Source organism: Colobus angolensis, unplaced genomic scaffold, assembly GCF_000951035.1.
Source record: "Colobus angolensis palliatus isolate OR3802 unplaced genomic scaffold, Cang.pa_1.0 Scaffold30, whole genome shotgun sequence".
In the NCBI taxonomy this organism is placed as follows: domain Eukaryota; kingdom Metazoa; phylum Chordata; class Mammalia; order Primates; family Cercopithecidae; genus Colobus; species Colobus angolensis.
The window spans coordinates 7,672,695-7,688,777 of record NW_012116266.1 but is presented as its reverse complement, the minus strand read 5'-3'; the positions used below and the strand labels follow the sequence as shown (position 1 = coordinate 7,688,777).

Genomic DNA, 16,083 nt, shown 5'->3' with positions numbered 1-16,083 from the left:
CGCCCGTCTCGGCCTCCCAAAGTGCTGGGATTACAGGCTTGAGCCACCGCGCCCGGCCCCCAGCACCATTTATTGAAGAGACTATCCTTTCCCCAGTGTATGTTCTTGGCATCTTTGTCAAAAATGAGTTCACTGTAGATGTATGGGTTTATTTCTGAGTTCTCTGTTCTGTTCCATTGGTCTGTGTGTCTGTTTGTATACAAGCACCAAGCTGTTTTGGTTACAATAACTCTGTAGTATAATTTGAAGTACAATAACTCTGTAGTATAATGTGATTCCTCCAGTTTTTTTCCTTTTTGCTTAGGATTATATAACGACCTTCCATGTCTCTTTTTATAAGTTTTGCCTTGAAATTTATTTTGCCTGATATACGTGTATATCGACTCCTGTTCTTTTTCTGTTTCCATTTATATGGAATATTTTTGTTACCCTATTTATTTTCAGTCTATGAGTGTCTTTATAGGTGAAGTATGGTTCTTGTAGGCAACAGATAATTGAATCTTTTTTTAAAATTAATTCAGCTACTCTATGTCTATTCATTGGAGAGTTTAATCCACTGACATTCAGTGTTATTATTGATAAGGACTTAACTGCTGGCTTTTGTTATTTGTTGTGTATTCTCTTCCTTCCTTCCTGTCTTCTTCCTTTTTGTGAAGTTTATTTTCTCTGGTGGTATGTTTTAGTTTCTTGTTTTTTATTTTTGTTGTGTGTATGTTTTGTAGATTTTATTATTTGAGGTTACTGTGAGGCTTGCAAATAACATAACATGTTATTTTAAACTGACAACTTGACACTGATTGCAGAAACAAACAGGCAAAGAGAGAACTAATAAAAACTGTACACTTTAACTTCATTCCTCCTGTTTTTTTAACTTTTTGTGGTTTCTATTTATACCTTCTTACACTATTTTGAAAAGGTATTGTAGTTATTATTTGTTCATCTTTTAATCTTTCTACTCAAGATATGAGTAGTTTACACACCACAATTACAATGTTATAATAGTCTGTTTTTATGTGTGTATTTATTATTACCAGTGAGTTTTGTACCTTCAGATAATTTCTTACTGCTTGTTAACATCGTTTTCTTTTAGACTGAAGAACTCCCTTAAGCATTTTTTGTAGGAGAGGTCTGGCATTGATGAAATCCCTCAGCTTTTGTTTTTCTGGGAAAGTCTTTATTTCTCCTTCTATGTTTGAAGGATATTTTCACTGGATAAACTGTGAAAGTTTTTCACTGGGTGCGGTGGCTCACACCTGTAATCCCAGCACTTTGGGAGGCCCGGGTGGGCAGATCACAAGGTCAGGAGATCGAGACCATCCTGGCTAACATGGTGAAACCCCATCTGTACTAAAAATACAAAAAATTAGCTGGGCATGGTGGCATAGGCCTGTAATCCCCCCTACTCTGGAGGCTGAGACAGGAGAATCGCTTGAACTCAGGAGGTGGAGGTTACAGTGAGCCAAGATCGCACCATTGCACTCCAGCCTGGGTGACAGAGTGAGACTCTGTCTCAAAAAAAAAAAAAAAAGTTTTTCCTTCAGCACTTTAAATATGTTATGCTACTCTGTCCTGGCCTGTAAGGTTTCCACTGATAAGTCTGCTGCAAGATGTATCGGAGCCCCTTTATATGTTCTTTCTTTTTTCTTACTTCTTTTAGGATCCTTTCTTTATCTTTGACCTTTGGAAGTTTGATTGTTAAATGTCTTTTTTGGGTTAAATCTGCTGGGTGTTCCATAACCTTCTTGGATACTGGATATTGATATCTTGGATACTTGGATAACTTCTTGGATAGTTGGATACTGATATCTTTCTCTAGGTTTGGAAAGTTCTCTGTTATTATCCCTTTGAATAAACTTTCTATTATGATATTTTTCTCTACCTCCTCTTCAATGCCAATAACTCTTAGATATGCCCTTTTGAGGCTGTTTTCTAGATCTTATAGGTGTGCTTCATTCTTTCATATTCTTTTTTATATTGTCTTCTCTGTGTATTTTCAAATAACCTATCTTCAATTTCACTAATTCTTTCTTCTGCTTGATCAGTTTTGCTATTGAGAGACTCTAATGCATTCTTCAGTATGTCAGTTGAATTAGAATTTGTTTGATTTTTAAAAAATTAGTTGCATCTCTTTGTTAAATTTATCTGATGGGATTCTGAATTCCTTCTCTGCATTATCTTGAAATTTGTTGAACTTCCCCAAAACAGCTATTTCAAATTCTCTGTCTGGAAGGTCACGTGTCTCTGTCACTCTGGGATTGGTCACTGGTACCTTACTTTGCTCATTTGGTGAAATCATGTTTTCCTAGATGTTCTTGATGCTTGTGGATGTTCATTAATGTCTGCGCATTGAAGCGTTACATATTTATCATAGTCTTTGAAGGCTGAACTTACTCGTATCCATTCTTCTTGGGAAGACTTTCCAAGTATTTACAGGGAATTGAGTATTGTGATCTAAGTCTTTGGTCACTGCAACTCTATCTGCATTAGGACCACTTCAAGCCCAGCAAAACTGTGACTCTTGCAGACTCACAGAAGTACCATCTTGGGCCAGGCGCGGTGGCTCAAGCCTGTAATCCCAGCACTTTGGGAGGCCGAGACGGGCAGATCACGAGGTCAGGAGATCGAGATCATCCTGCAACTCTATCTGCATTAGGACCACTTCAAGCCCAGCAAAACTGTGACTCTTGCAGACTCACAGAAGTACCATCTTGGGCCGGGCGCGGTGGCTCAAGCCTGTAATCCCAGCACTTTGGGAGGCCGAGACGGGCAGATCACGAGGTCAGGAGATCGAGATCATCCTGGCGAACACGGTGAAACCCCGTCTCTACTAAAAAATACAGGCAAACTAGCCAGGCAAGGTGGCGGGCGCCTGTAATCCCAGCCACTTGGGAGGCTGAGGCAGGAGAATGGCGTGAATCCGGGAGGCGGAGCTTGCAGTGAGCTGAGATCCGGCCACTGCACTCCAGCCTGGGCGACAGAGCGAGACTCTGTCTCAAAAAAAAAAAAAAAAAAGTACCATCCTGGTGGTCTTGGGTAAGGTCTGAGAGAATTACCTGGATTACTAGGCAGGGAATCTCGTTTTCTTCCCTTACTTTCCCCCCAAACAGTTTCTCTTTCCATGCTGAGCTGCCTGGAGCTGGGCGAGGGGTGACACAAGCACTGCTGTTGCCACCACAACTAGGACTGCACTGGGTCAGACCTGAAGCTCAGCACAGCGCTGGGTCTTGCCCCAGTCCTGCAGCCACCACTGCCCAGCTGGATGTTCACTCAAGGACCAAGGGCTCTTCAGTCACCAGATGTTGAATCCAGCCAGGCTGTGTCCTTCTCTTCAGGGCAGTGAGCTCCCCACCTGGCCCTGGGTGGGTCCAGAAATGCCTTCTGGGGGCCAGGGCCATGGGTCAGGAACCTTAGGAATCTACTTTGTGCTCTATTCTACTACAGCTGAGCTGGCACCCAAACCACAGGACAAAGTCCTTCCCATTCTTCCCTCTCCCTTCGTCAGGCAGAAGGAGTCTCATGGCCACCATTGTCCCCGGCCCATAGCAGAGTCCTGCCTGGCTATTGCCAGTGTTCACTCAAGGCCCAGGGCTCTTCTGTCAGCTTGTGGTGAATATTGCCAGGCCTGGGTTTCTCTCTTCAGGGCAGTGGGCTACTGTTTAGCCCAGGGCCAGTCCAGAAGTGCTATCCAGGAGCCAAGGCCTGGAATCAGGGACCCCAGGAGTCTGCTTGGTGCTCTAGCCTACCGTGGCTGAGCTGGTACCCAAGCTGCAAGACCAAGCCCCCTTTACTCTCCCCACTCCTCTACTCAAGCAGAAGGAGCCTCTACCTGTGGCCACCACAGTTGGGAATGTCCTAGTTCACACCTGAAGCCAGCATGGCCCTGAGTTTCACCCAAGGCCCACAGCAAGTACTGCCTGGGTAGTGTTGATGGTTATTCAAGGTGCAAGGTCCTAGTCAGCAGGTGATGGATCCTGCCAGAACTAGGTCCTTCCCTTCATGGGAGCAGTTTCCCTTCTGGCCCAGGGTGTGTCTAGAAATGTTGTCCAGGAGCTAGGGCTTGGAATGGGGGCCTCAGGAATCTGGTACCCTATTCTACTGTGGCTGAGCTGGAATCCAAGTTGCAAGACAAAGTCCTTTTTATTCAAGACCAAGCCACCTTTCCTCTCCCCTCCTCAAGGGAAAGGAAGGAATCTCCTGGAGCTACAAGCTGCACGGCCTGGGGTTAGAAGAGGAGTGACAGAAGCACTCCCTTGGCTGCCCTGGCTGGTTTCTCACTAGGTCATGGACCCCCAAGTCCACTGGCCCCAAGTCCAGCACAGCACCAGGAATTGCCCTGAAATTGCAGTCCTTGTGGCCTAGACTACCTTTCAAGTTTATTTAGGACCCCAGAGGCTTTCAGCCTGTGGTGGCAGACAAGGCTTGCTGGAATTCAGGTTCCAACTGCTGGGATGGGTGATTCCCCTCTGGCTAAGGCTGATCTAAATGCTCCCTCCTTGGGCGGTGGCTGAATTCTTTACTGTGTTGCTTTCTGCTGTGACAGGCAACACTGAGTTCCAGTGCAAAGTCCCACAATCACTGCACTCTCCCTCCCCGGGGGATGAGGAAGGGGAGGCATCAGCTATTCAAGACTGTCTTTCCTACCCTGTTCAGTGCCTCTTTCAGTGATAGGAAGTTAAAACCAGGTACTGTGATAGCTCACCTGATTTTTTATTCTTAGGAAGGTGCCTTCTTGTTTGGATAGTTTTTCAATTTGGTGTTCCTGAAGGGTGGGGGAAGATTGCTAGAGGGTTCTATTCAGCCATCTTTCTCCACCTCCCTCCCAGTCTGAGTTTTAATTCAAGTAAATCCCTTTGGGTGAGGCAGAAAGTAAAGTGATTCTTGTCTCCATGCTGTTACCGAGAGAGGCCTAGAACTAAGCAAATGTTCACAGCTGCCACCTGAATCCTTTAAACCTCCAGGTTGGAGCCTTTCTATAATTTAAGGATTGAAATGTCACATCCCTCTCTGTTAGTAGAGTTAGACTAAAATCTACAGTGAGAGAAGCAGAAGCATAATCTGAAGTCTCTCGTGGAAACATGAATTGGAAAAGTTGTGTAATGTAAGTTGACACCAGCTGGAAACTGGTGCCTGATGACTAGAAAAACTTCCCTGTGCACTCTCTGAGTCATGCTGTAAAACACCATCTGTCGTCTTTTCTTTGGACAACTTGTTTTCCATTGGCCTGGACTTTGTAGATAGGATTAAATTTTATGTTAAAATATCATGTTTGGAGGACAGTCTGGTTTTCCAAGTGATTTGTGTCTCCTTTAACTTTGGAAACCCCTCTATCTGTAGGAAAATTCATTTTCTATAGTTAACCTTTGCAAATGAAAGGCTGTGGTGTTTGAGCTGAGATGCTGCTTTTTAAAATAATGCAATTTTAGCATTACAGTGATTCATAAGAGGCCATCTAGTCTAATTTTCAACTTATGTAGGGAGTGTTCTCTACAATATCTCTGAGAGTTCATTGTAGAAATTTAAATAAAAAAGCTCCATTGTAGAAAAATAGTCATCACAGAAAAATAGAAACATACAGAAAGGTATGTTTCACCACAAGTAAAAGTCTGGCAGGATCTCTCTGAAAACACTTCAGAGTGCTATTCATTGGCTTGATTATTGAACCATGATGTTCCTCAGCCTCTTGGATCAGAAACTGGATTTAGTCAGCAAACCTAGAGTGGATCCATATTTCAGTATCAGATCCACATTAATCAAGCTCATTATAAACCCAGTCTCCCAGTGCCAGAGGAAATGGTGCCCTTACATTGTATCATCAATCTGCTCTTATAGAAAAGTTACATGGAAAACCAAATCATAATTAGAAGCAGTTTAATGTATAATGGAGAACTAATGACAGCTGTCAAAGTACTTGAAATGCATATCACAGTACTTCCTTTCACTGCAAGCAGACATTTGTGGGCATCAAAACTTTTCTTTTTCTAGCCTTCCAATTGCTGACCATTCCCTCTTCACTTCCAGTTCTTGTACCTCCATGTAGCTCAACTACTGTCCATGGTGGTCGTCCAACCTCCGAATATATCAGTGGAGACAGGATAATGGAAAGAGGCAACTTGATGCCTGAACTACACGTGGATAGCACCGGTTACTCCACATTTCTTATGCGGAACTGAAATCTACTTCCTGGAGCTTCTATCTGTTGATCTCAGCTCTTCTCGCTGAACAATTGTTTACCCTTCTATATTAGTCTTTTGGTCGCTTGCAAATGGCAACTATATATATTCTTTTTTTTTTTTTAAATTTTTTTTTTTTTTTGAGATGGAGTCTGGCTCTATCGCCCAGGCTGGAGTGCAGTGGTGCGATCTTGGCTCACTGCAAGCTCCGCCTCCCGGGTTCACGCCATTCTTCTGTCTCAGCCTCCTGAGTAGCTGGGACTACAGGCGCCCGCCACCACGCCCGGCTAATTTTTTGTATTTTTAGTAGAGACCGGCTTTCACCGTGGTGTCGATCTCCGACCTTGTGATCTGCCCGCCTCGGCCTCCCAAAGTGCTGGGATTAGAGGCGTGAGCCACCACACCCGGCCATATATATATTCTTAATATTTTCTTTCCCAGATTAAATATTTCCAACTCCTCCATTGTTGCTGGAACCTTCACCGACTTGGTTGGCCTTTTCCAGGCATCACCATTTTACAGTCACCGTTTTATAATTCCCCCTTAAACTGTGGTGTCTCAATTATCCATAGTGCTCCAGATACTATCTAGTCATTTCAGAATACAGTGAAACTCTTGTCTCTTCCAGTCTGCTCAATTTTGCTTCTGTAAATGTAGCTCAATATTATGCTTTTATTTAACCTTCTCTGTCACACTATTGACTGAAACCTCCAAGTCATAAACCTGGTATCCTCAATTTTGTATTTAGGCTATTGTTTTTTTGTTTGTTTGTTTGTTTTTTAACTTAAGTGTAAGGTTTTGCATTTATCCTTGTAGAATTTTATTGAACTGGGCCCATTCTTCTAGCTGCAGGATGATTGTGAGTCCTGCCTTTTTTTTTTTTTTTCCGGTAATTAGCTATGCCCAGCAATGCATGATCCATACTGTTTCTTTTTTCAAGCCAGCCTGTTTCATTTTCAGGAAGTCATTAAAAAGTTTAACAGAACAAAGGCAAGGACTTTGCCATAATTTTTGCTTTCTATCATCTAACTGATCATCAAGTGAAAAAGAGAAGCAGGGTTAGTTTGGGATGATTTGCTCTTAGTAAATCTGAGTTGTCTTCTTGGGATTACCATGTGGCTTTTTAAAGTGCCCATAATTCACCTATTGAATAATTTGATCTCTGACTTTACTGGGCAGCAGCATCAAGCTTGCCCCTTTGCAGTTTTCTCCCTTTTTGAAAATTGGGTCATTGTTTGCTACTTCTATTGTGGTTTTTCATCTGAGTTCTACCATAGTTGCAAACTTCATATCCGAAGTGTAATTGCCCTGGGCCTGGAGGTTTGAACCTATTTAAAACAACCTTTTTAGAGCTTTGAATACTTATTTACAAGTTTATTTACAAGTGTTATTTATAAGTGTCCCTTCTAGTTTAAATAAGACTAATTCCCTAATGGAATAGATGGAAGCAAAATAGACACTGATTAGTTCTGATTTTAATCCATCACCCCGTAACATTATGCTGTTTTTTCCAAGCCTATGAACTATGAGCCTTAGTTCATTATGTCTCTCGCCTTCCTGACAGGCTTACAGGTTGATATCACTTAAAAAATTTTAAAACTGTTATATTTTCTTTCTGTCTCTTTTATATGGTCTTTAAATCTGAGTTTATCTGAAGACTACCTGTTTTAAAGAAACTGAATTGCTTCCATCAGATTGTAAAGAGGCAGAAAAAAAGAGAAACTAAATTGCTTTATTTTGATTTGTTTTCTCATCAGGATTATTTCCAATTGTATAGTAGAATTTCTTTTTACATTCTTTCATTCCTCTTGAACAATAGTCACCCTTATTCATCTTTAGCCATGGGTTTATAATTCCTTTTTTCCTGCTCTCTTAAAGTTTAGGGAACATTTAATCCTGTGACTGTTTCAAACTCCATCTCTGTCTCTTGATTAAAAAGAGCTAAGAATGTGAAAAGGAGTTAACACAATTCCTAGCACATAGTAATGTTATTTTTCCCCTTTTTTCCTTCCCCTGCCACCTGTCTGTAGAGGCTCCTAAGTTGGAGTACTTACGTCCATTGGGAGACCCTCATGGCTACCATATGAAGCCAGTAGTTTAGGCTTCTTCTTTTTCATACCTCCATGTTATTTCACTGTCACTGTATTCAGGTGCAAACCTGACTCTCACTCCAAAGCACACCATGAGACCTCCTATCAGTACTTGGTCATACACTTAGGAGGTCTGTCTCCTTTGATTTTTCTTTCTGACCTCCCATCTGATTCATCTTGCTAAAAACTTCATCAGCAATTTTAATAGGCTGCAGTCTGGAAACTGTTCCTTGACTGTTAACATCTTCACTAGCAGAGCATGTACCTTGTGCAAAATATGGCTCTAGCTTGAAGCAAGAGCACAAGCATAGAATATCCCTCACAGGTCTCTGCAGCTCTTCGCTTGGTACATTTGTCAGCTATCCTGAAGAATTAACATTCTTCGCAACTCCTAAACATTTTACTGGAAAGTACGCTGGAAAGTATTCCTTGCTATCTGTAAATCTCCTTTTCCTGCCCTCTCCATAGGCTAATGGCTTTCTAACTAACATCAATGAGGAACTGGTAAATTCCTTTTAGATCTTAAAACAGTCTCTTAAACCACTTTGCAGTACCTTCCTAATGAGTACCTCTGTGTTTGAAAATATAACACAGAGGTGCTCATTAGGGGCAGGGGGACCAAGTGTTTTATATTGGGGCAGGGGGACCAAGAATTTCATCTATTTTGTTTTTATCTTTAAAAACAAATGCAGGTTGATGAGCCAACCCTTTCCTGGTCACCTCCATCCACTAGAGCAAGTGAAGTAGTATGTTCCACCAACGTTTCTCACTACGAGCTCCAAGTAGAAATAGGTAATAATTCTGAATTTCTAATTGACCCTTCAATGTTAGAAATTAAATTGATGACAAAAATGTTATTTTGTAGACGAGTTTTTTTCTGTTGTTACCTCCAGCATAAAACTGGATGCTAATTGTGTCAGTCAAGTGGATTCAATTAATTTATGTCTATCTTAAAATAATGACTCAGATTTTTTCAAGATTACTGTCTAGAACATTTACTTTTCCCTTGAAGTACATTTAGATGAGGAAGACACTAAATACTTATTATTTGTGTGTTTATTGTGGGAAGCATCTATTTTATGGGTATAATTTTTACTGGGTATGAAGTAAAATCAAGTCAGGTAAATCTTTTTAGTCACAGTCCTTTAACTAAATTGCTTCTTAGTTTAAAAATTTATCTAAAATCCCATTTGAAATAGAAAGCGTTTTCAGTTAAGTGTGGAATAGGATGGGTTATTGTTTATAGCTTTACATATGTGAAACATTTGCTCTGAATATTCAGAAACATCTGCTAAACAAATAGGGGAACAAAGCATGGGAGAACACTTGGAATTGACATCATCTCTGGGAAGATGAACACACAATATAGCTTCATTTTATGCACTGGAGGGTACTTTAGTAGAGGTATGTCCTAAGTGTTATGGGAACGGAGAAGATGGAGCATACAACGAACCACCTCTGGGAGTTAAGAGAAATGGCAAAAAGGGGCTGGATCTTGAATGAGGAAGAGTTTGCTAGATATTCTAGTCATAGGTTTTGTTATAGACAACATAAACAGTCCTGGCTAACTTAAGTGAAAAAGGAATATTTGAACAATGCTGCTAACTCACAGAATTATTGGCTAGAGAAATAGGCTTGGAAAGCCAAGAGAAGCTGCGTGACAAGAACCAGGACTGTGGAATAGGAGCAGCCTAGTGAATGTACTGCCCACCGTCAGACGCTGGCCCACTGCAGGGAGCTCTGATGACTGCTGCTGCTTTGTCCTTCACTCCATGCTCCAGTTGGCCAAGCAGAGGTCACATGCCAAGGTCAAGGAGACTAAGGGAGAGTAAGGATCTGACCTTTTTGAAATAACACATAGTGGCAAATGCCCCAAAATTAGAAAGGAGTTTCAGATGGTGCCAATTCTAAAAAGGTGAAAACATGTTTACCTCAGTAAATGACTGGGGAAGGATGGTTAGGGGAGAATACCATATAGTTCCTCTGTGACTACAAGTTGGGACAAGGGGAGAGTAGGCAGTGGTAGGAGATTAATCTGGAAAGGCAGGTTTGGAACATGTTGTGAAGGACTTCATGTGGTCGGATTTAGAATGGCGTCCACAACCTACCCTCCTTATTACTCAGATGATTTAAGGTGGAGATTTGGAATTTACTGTCCTTCTGCTAGAGACACATTGTGGAATCGTGATGACAATAATAGCATCTAACAGGCATGATGCTGAACATTTAGTATGTATTTTTTTCCTTTAACCCTTTGCCACTCCCATTTCGCAGATGAGGACACTGAGGCTCTGAGATAGTCATACGGTTAGTGATTTGAAACCAGATCTTTCTGACTGTAGGATCTAAGCTCTCAGCTGCCGCAGGACCTGCCATTGATAAAATGCCAAATTTAAAACAACTCAGGCAACAGTCAGGAAGATGTAGTAGATCAACAGTGCACAACCAGAAGTGTCATCTTCATTACCTGTGTCTTTTTTAAAATTACAACACCTATATTCTATCATAGAGCTACTGGACCAAGGTTTCTGGGGAGTGGGGTCAAGGCAGAGGCATTTTGCAGTAGTTCCCTCAGTAATTCTGGTGTGTGCCCTGGCTGAGAATGCAGGGCATATGAGGGAGTCACTGCATACATCCAGGGCAACAGGATGGGGCTCAGACTAAGTCAGTGATGCTGACACTGAGGAGAGGAGATGAATTTGAGATTAACTTCATTTCAAAAATCGACAAAATTTGGTGACCATGGAGAGAGGGAGGTAACTAACGTTTATTAGGTGGCTGCTAGCAAGTGCCACTCTAGGTGTTTTACATTTAAAAAGCTGACGATACCAAATGCTGGTGAGTATGTCAGGCAGTGACAGCTCTTATACATTGTTTGTGGGAATGTGAAATGATTCAGCCACTTTTGAAAACAGTTTGGCAACTTCTTATAATGTTAAGCATACGTTTACCACATGACCCAGCAATCTCACTCGTAGATATTTGCCAAAGATAAATGAAAACATATGTCTACCTATACATTATAGGTATAGGACTGTTTTTGGCAGCTTTATAGTCACCGAAAACTGAAAACAACCTAAATAACCATCAGTATTATAAATGGATAAATAAATTGTGGCACAGCCATACAACGGTTTCATTGCTCAGCAATAGAAATTAATTGCTGAAACATACAACAATGTGGATGAGTCTCAGAAGCATATGCCAAGTGAAAGAAGCTAAACACAAAAGAAGCTGACGACTGTGTTCTTTTTGACACCATTTATGTGACAAAAATCAGATTGGTGGTTGCCAGGGACTGGGAGTGGGGACAGGAGATTGCTCAGTAGCATTCCATTGTGTGAGTATATCGCAATTGGTTTATCAAGTCACAATTTTAGTCATTATAATAGATATGTAATGGTGTGTCACTGTTTTAATTTGCATTTCTCTATCTTGAGCATCTTTTCATATGCTTATTGGCTGTTCCTGTATCTTATTTTGTGGATTGCCTGTTTAATCCTCTGCCTGTTTTTTAATTGGATTGCTTGATAAGTATTATTAATACTTTGAATGGGTAGTGTGCCTTTTCATTTTCTTAACAGTACTTTTTGAAGAGCAAGACTTTTCAATTTTGATGAAGTCTAAATTGTCAATTTTTTTTCTTCTTTGGTTACTAACATGACTTTTATGCCTGGTTATAGGAAGAGGATTTGACAACTTGACTTCTGTCCATCTTGCACGGCATACTCCCACGGGAACACTGGTAACTATAAAAATTACAAATCTGGAAAACTGCAATGAAGAACGCCTGAAAGCTTTACAGGTAACAATATGAAGAAAGTGATACACAGTTGGCCCTCTGTATCCACTGCTTCCACATCTGCAAATTCAACCAATTGTGAATAGAAAATATATTTTAAAATAAATAATACAATAAAAAATAGTACAAATAAAACACAGCATAACTATTTACATAGCATTTACATTGTATTAGACATTATAAGTAACCTAGAAATGATTTAAAGTATATAGGAGGATGTGCATAGCTTATATGTGAATATTATGCCATTTTATACAAGGGACTTGAGCATTCTTAGGTTTTGGTACATTCATGGGGTGGCGTGTGGGAGGCGGTCAGGGGATGCAGTCCTGGAACCAATGCTCCATGGATATCAAGGGGTGATTGTATTTAATATAATGTTTATTTGAGGAGATTACATCTATAAGAATTTTCTCCCCCAAACTAATAATTCTTCTGTTAAGGAAATATAGATTTCTTCTAATTAACATGCAGTTACAGAATTGGAAAGAATACATGGAAGCCAGATTCATTATATGAAAGAACACATATATTCAAACTTTGGTAACTGCTGCTCCTTCAAATGAATATCATATTCAAAATGCAGGTCTGGAGTTTTACAATACCCCTAGTTAGTCCCATCCTAAATAGTCACATAGGGCAATGGAAGAAATAAAAAACAGTTTCCTTTTCATCCAGATAAGCAAAATTAATTTCTGAATGACAAATTTTGACAGAATTGCATTTCAGGTATCTTATAATACCATTTTTATTGTCATGAATCATTTTTGATATAAAGGGGGAAAGGATTTTATTTGGATATTGTTCCAATTCTTAAAATATTTATATGTGCACATGTATATTACACAAACAAAAAAAGACTAGGAGAAACCGTATGAAATGTTAACAGTGGGTCTCTGTGAGGTAGCGATAGAGGGATTTTTATGTATTTTTAAATGTTTTTATAATAAGAACATAGTACAGTTAAGAGTATGACCCTAGAGGGAAACTAAGTTCACATTCTACTTCCATTTCTTTTTGTTAATTGCATGCTTTTGGACAGGTTTTCTAACTTATTTTTAAGTGCTGTCCCCTGAAAAATGGGAATCATAATATCACATACTTCGTGGAGTGGTTGTGAGATTTAAATAGATAAAAGCACTAAGAACAGTGCTTTCACTAATAAGCGCCCTTGAGTATTAGTTGCCACAACTGCCATTTTCATCATAAGGAAAAAAGAATTGTTTTTAAATGTCTTGTCTCTTGTGTGTTTTTCCTAGAAAGCCATGATTCTCTCCCACTTTTTCCGGCATCCCAATATTACAACTTATTGGACAGTTTTCACTGTTGGCAGCTGGCTTTGGGTTATTTCTCCATTTATGGCCTATGGTAAGAATGCTGGTTTTAAATAATTTAGCCTAGATGTTATAATTATATAGATGAGTTGGGATTTTAGATTTATGATTTGCCACATTTAATTTATAAGTCTAATGACTGATTTTAGATTTCATGATATATTTTTATATCTTTTATATTTTAAATGTTGAATTTTAGTTTGCAGAAAAAAGTAAGAATTGGTATGATAATCAGTGAACCACCACTGCTTTTCCAAGAATTCTGTGCCTTTGCACAGGCTGTCTCTTCCCTTCAGCTTCCTACCCCTCTTTTAATGGAGACCTACTGTTATTCTGCAGAAAGAAGTTGTTTTTCCACCTCTGCACCCCATCCCTGTCCCCGTTACACTGCATTGTAAACTATTTCACTGTATTAGAAACATCTTTGTGTGTGCCCATCTCCCTCACTGCTTCTTGAGGGCCAGGATCATTTATATATTTTTTATTTGTGGTGTCCCCAGGTGCTCACATAGTACTTAGCACAAAGTAGTGTTCCATAATTGTGTTGAATAAATAATGAATGGATTCTGGAACTTTGATTTTTGGGACAGCTTTTGTGAATTGCTTCTGGATTTAAGAATATATATATATATATATCTCCACACACAGAATGTATTTTTATTCAATAAATTGACAAATCATTAATTCTCTTTTCTAATCTCTAGAGTGTCATTAGAAAAAATTGTTTAAAGATTCTTGAAAGAAAATCATGTTTGTGTGGGAAAGTGTCGTTTGGGTTAGACTCCAAAAAGTAACAGATATGTTTATGTTTATGGTTGAAGAGAACATTAAAACACAGCTGGAAGCAAAATCACTTTCAATGTTCATATAAGGATTTTAGGGGTTTCTTTCAGGTTCAGCAAGTCAACTCTTGAGGACCTATTTTCCTGAGGGAATGAGTGAAACTTTAATAAGAAACATTCTCTTTGGAGCAGTGAGAGGGTTGAACTATCTGCACCAAAATGGCTGTATTCACAGGTATTTACTTATTTGTATTTTACTAAATGAAATAATTTTACTGGAAGAACTCTCTGAAAGAGGTTTTAGGAAGGAGCAGTTGAATGTTAGAAAAGAGGGATAGGAAACTTGTAAGTGAAAATTGAGGGAGGAAGGGACCATTAGGTGCAATGGATTGCTTACATTTTATGTCCCTTCACCAAACATGTTCAGACCACATCCTCTGTGCCAAGCAGTTCTTGGTACTGGGGTGGAGTGCCTGCCCTCATGGAGCTCACAGTCTCAATCTAATGAGGATGTTCAGGAAATGAACTGTAGGAAATGGGATCCTAGTTAGCTGGGTGTTTTTCATTCTGTTTTTGTTTAAGCAAATGAAGAGCTTCATTATCTGCTTTCCATCTTATATTATGCATAAATTGGAATTAAGCTTTTCTTTGATTTCTTATTTTGCAGTACCTTGAGGTTATCATCCTAAATATCACTTCTCTTGTTACCAAAGTGTATATGCAAAAGTGATTGACTGAATGTTAAAAACAGTGCTGTTCTAAGATATACTGCAACTTTATCTTACTTTTTAATTAAGTTACCTTTAAATAAGCTTGCTTTCCTATTGTTTGTTTCAATCTCCTTAAAGCTTTTAGTCTTACTATTGTTTTTTCAGCAAAATTCTAGTTAACCAAGGATTTCCAACACACTATATTCTGGTTAACTGGGGTTTCATTATATGTCACCAGATGATTGGCCATCCTCCTCTGTTAAGTTTCCAAATTCAGTGTTTGGGATCAAAAAACAAGGCTCTTATAATTTATCTGACAATTAAAGGAAATGTATAATATATCTTTTTATAAATGATGTATGAGAGACTTTTATTGGATAGTATTACATCTAGCTTTAAAACCTTGTATTTCAAATATTGTTTGATTTTTTTTAGGTAACACTTCTTAGGTGTTTTGCAACAGCATTCAAAAATAGTGAAATTGGCCAGGCATGGTGGCTCATGCCTGTAATCCCAGGACTTTGGGAGGCCGAGACGGGCAGATCACTTGAGATCAGGAGTTTGAGACTAGCCTGGCCAAGATGGTGAAACCCTGTCTCTACTCAAAATACAAAAAAGAAAAAAAAAAGTAGCCAGGTGTGGTGGCACACACCTACAGTCCCAGCTACTCAGGAGGCTGAGGCAGGAGAATCACTTCAACCCAGGAGGTGAAGGTTGCAGTGAGCTGAGGTCATGCCACTGCACTCCAGCCTGGGCCACAGAGTGAGACTCTGTCTCAAAAAAAAAAAAAGTGAAATTAATTATTTGATTCCATTCCTTGTTTGAAAAGATATTATCAGTTCTTTTTTTTTTTTGAGACGGACAGAGTCTCGCGCTGTCCCCCAGGCTGGAGTGCAGTGGCGCAATCTTGGCTCATTGCAAGCTCTACCTCCTGGGTTCACGCTATTCTGCTGCCTCAGCCTCCCAAGTAGCTGGGACTACAGGCACCCGCCACCATGCCCGGCTAATTTTTTGTATTTTTAGTAGAGATGGGGTTTCACCATGTTATCCAGGATGGCCTCGATCTCCTGACCTCGTGATCCGCCCCTCTCGGCCTCCCAAAGTGCTGGGATTACAGGCGTGAGCCATCGTGCCCGGCCTTTTTGTATTTTTAACAGAGACGGGGTTTTACCATGTTGACCAAACTGTTATCCAA

At 40.0% G+C, this 16,083-nt stretch overlaps 1 protein-coding gene across 2 annotated transcripts in view; it reads left to right on the top strand.

Moving 5' to 3' along the window:
* The window catches only part of STRADB (STE20-related kinase adaptor beta), a 28,909-nt gene that overhangs the window by 8,149 nt on the left and 4,677 nt on the right, over window positions 1-16,083 (top strand). For both annotated transcript variants that reach the window (XM_011949933.1, XM_011949934.1), the window contains exons 3-6: window positions 8,953-9,052; window positions 11,944-12,065; window positions 13,322-13,430; window positions 14,290-14,413. In XM_011949933.1, coding sequence (XP_011805323.1) covers window positions 8,953-9,052; window positions 11,944-12,065; window positions 13,322-13,430; window positions 14,290-14,413 — 455 coding nt within the window. The remainder of the gene's footprint in view (window positions 1-8,952; window positions 9,053-11,943; window positions 12,066-13,321; window positions 13,431-14,289; window positions 14,414-16,083) is intronic.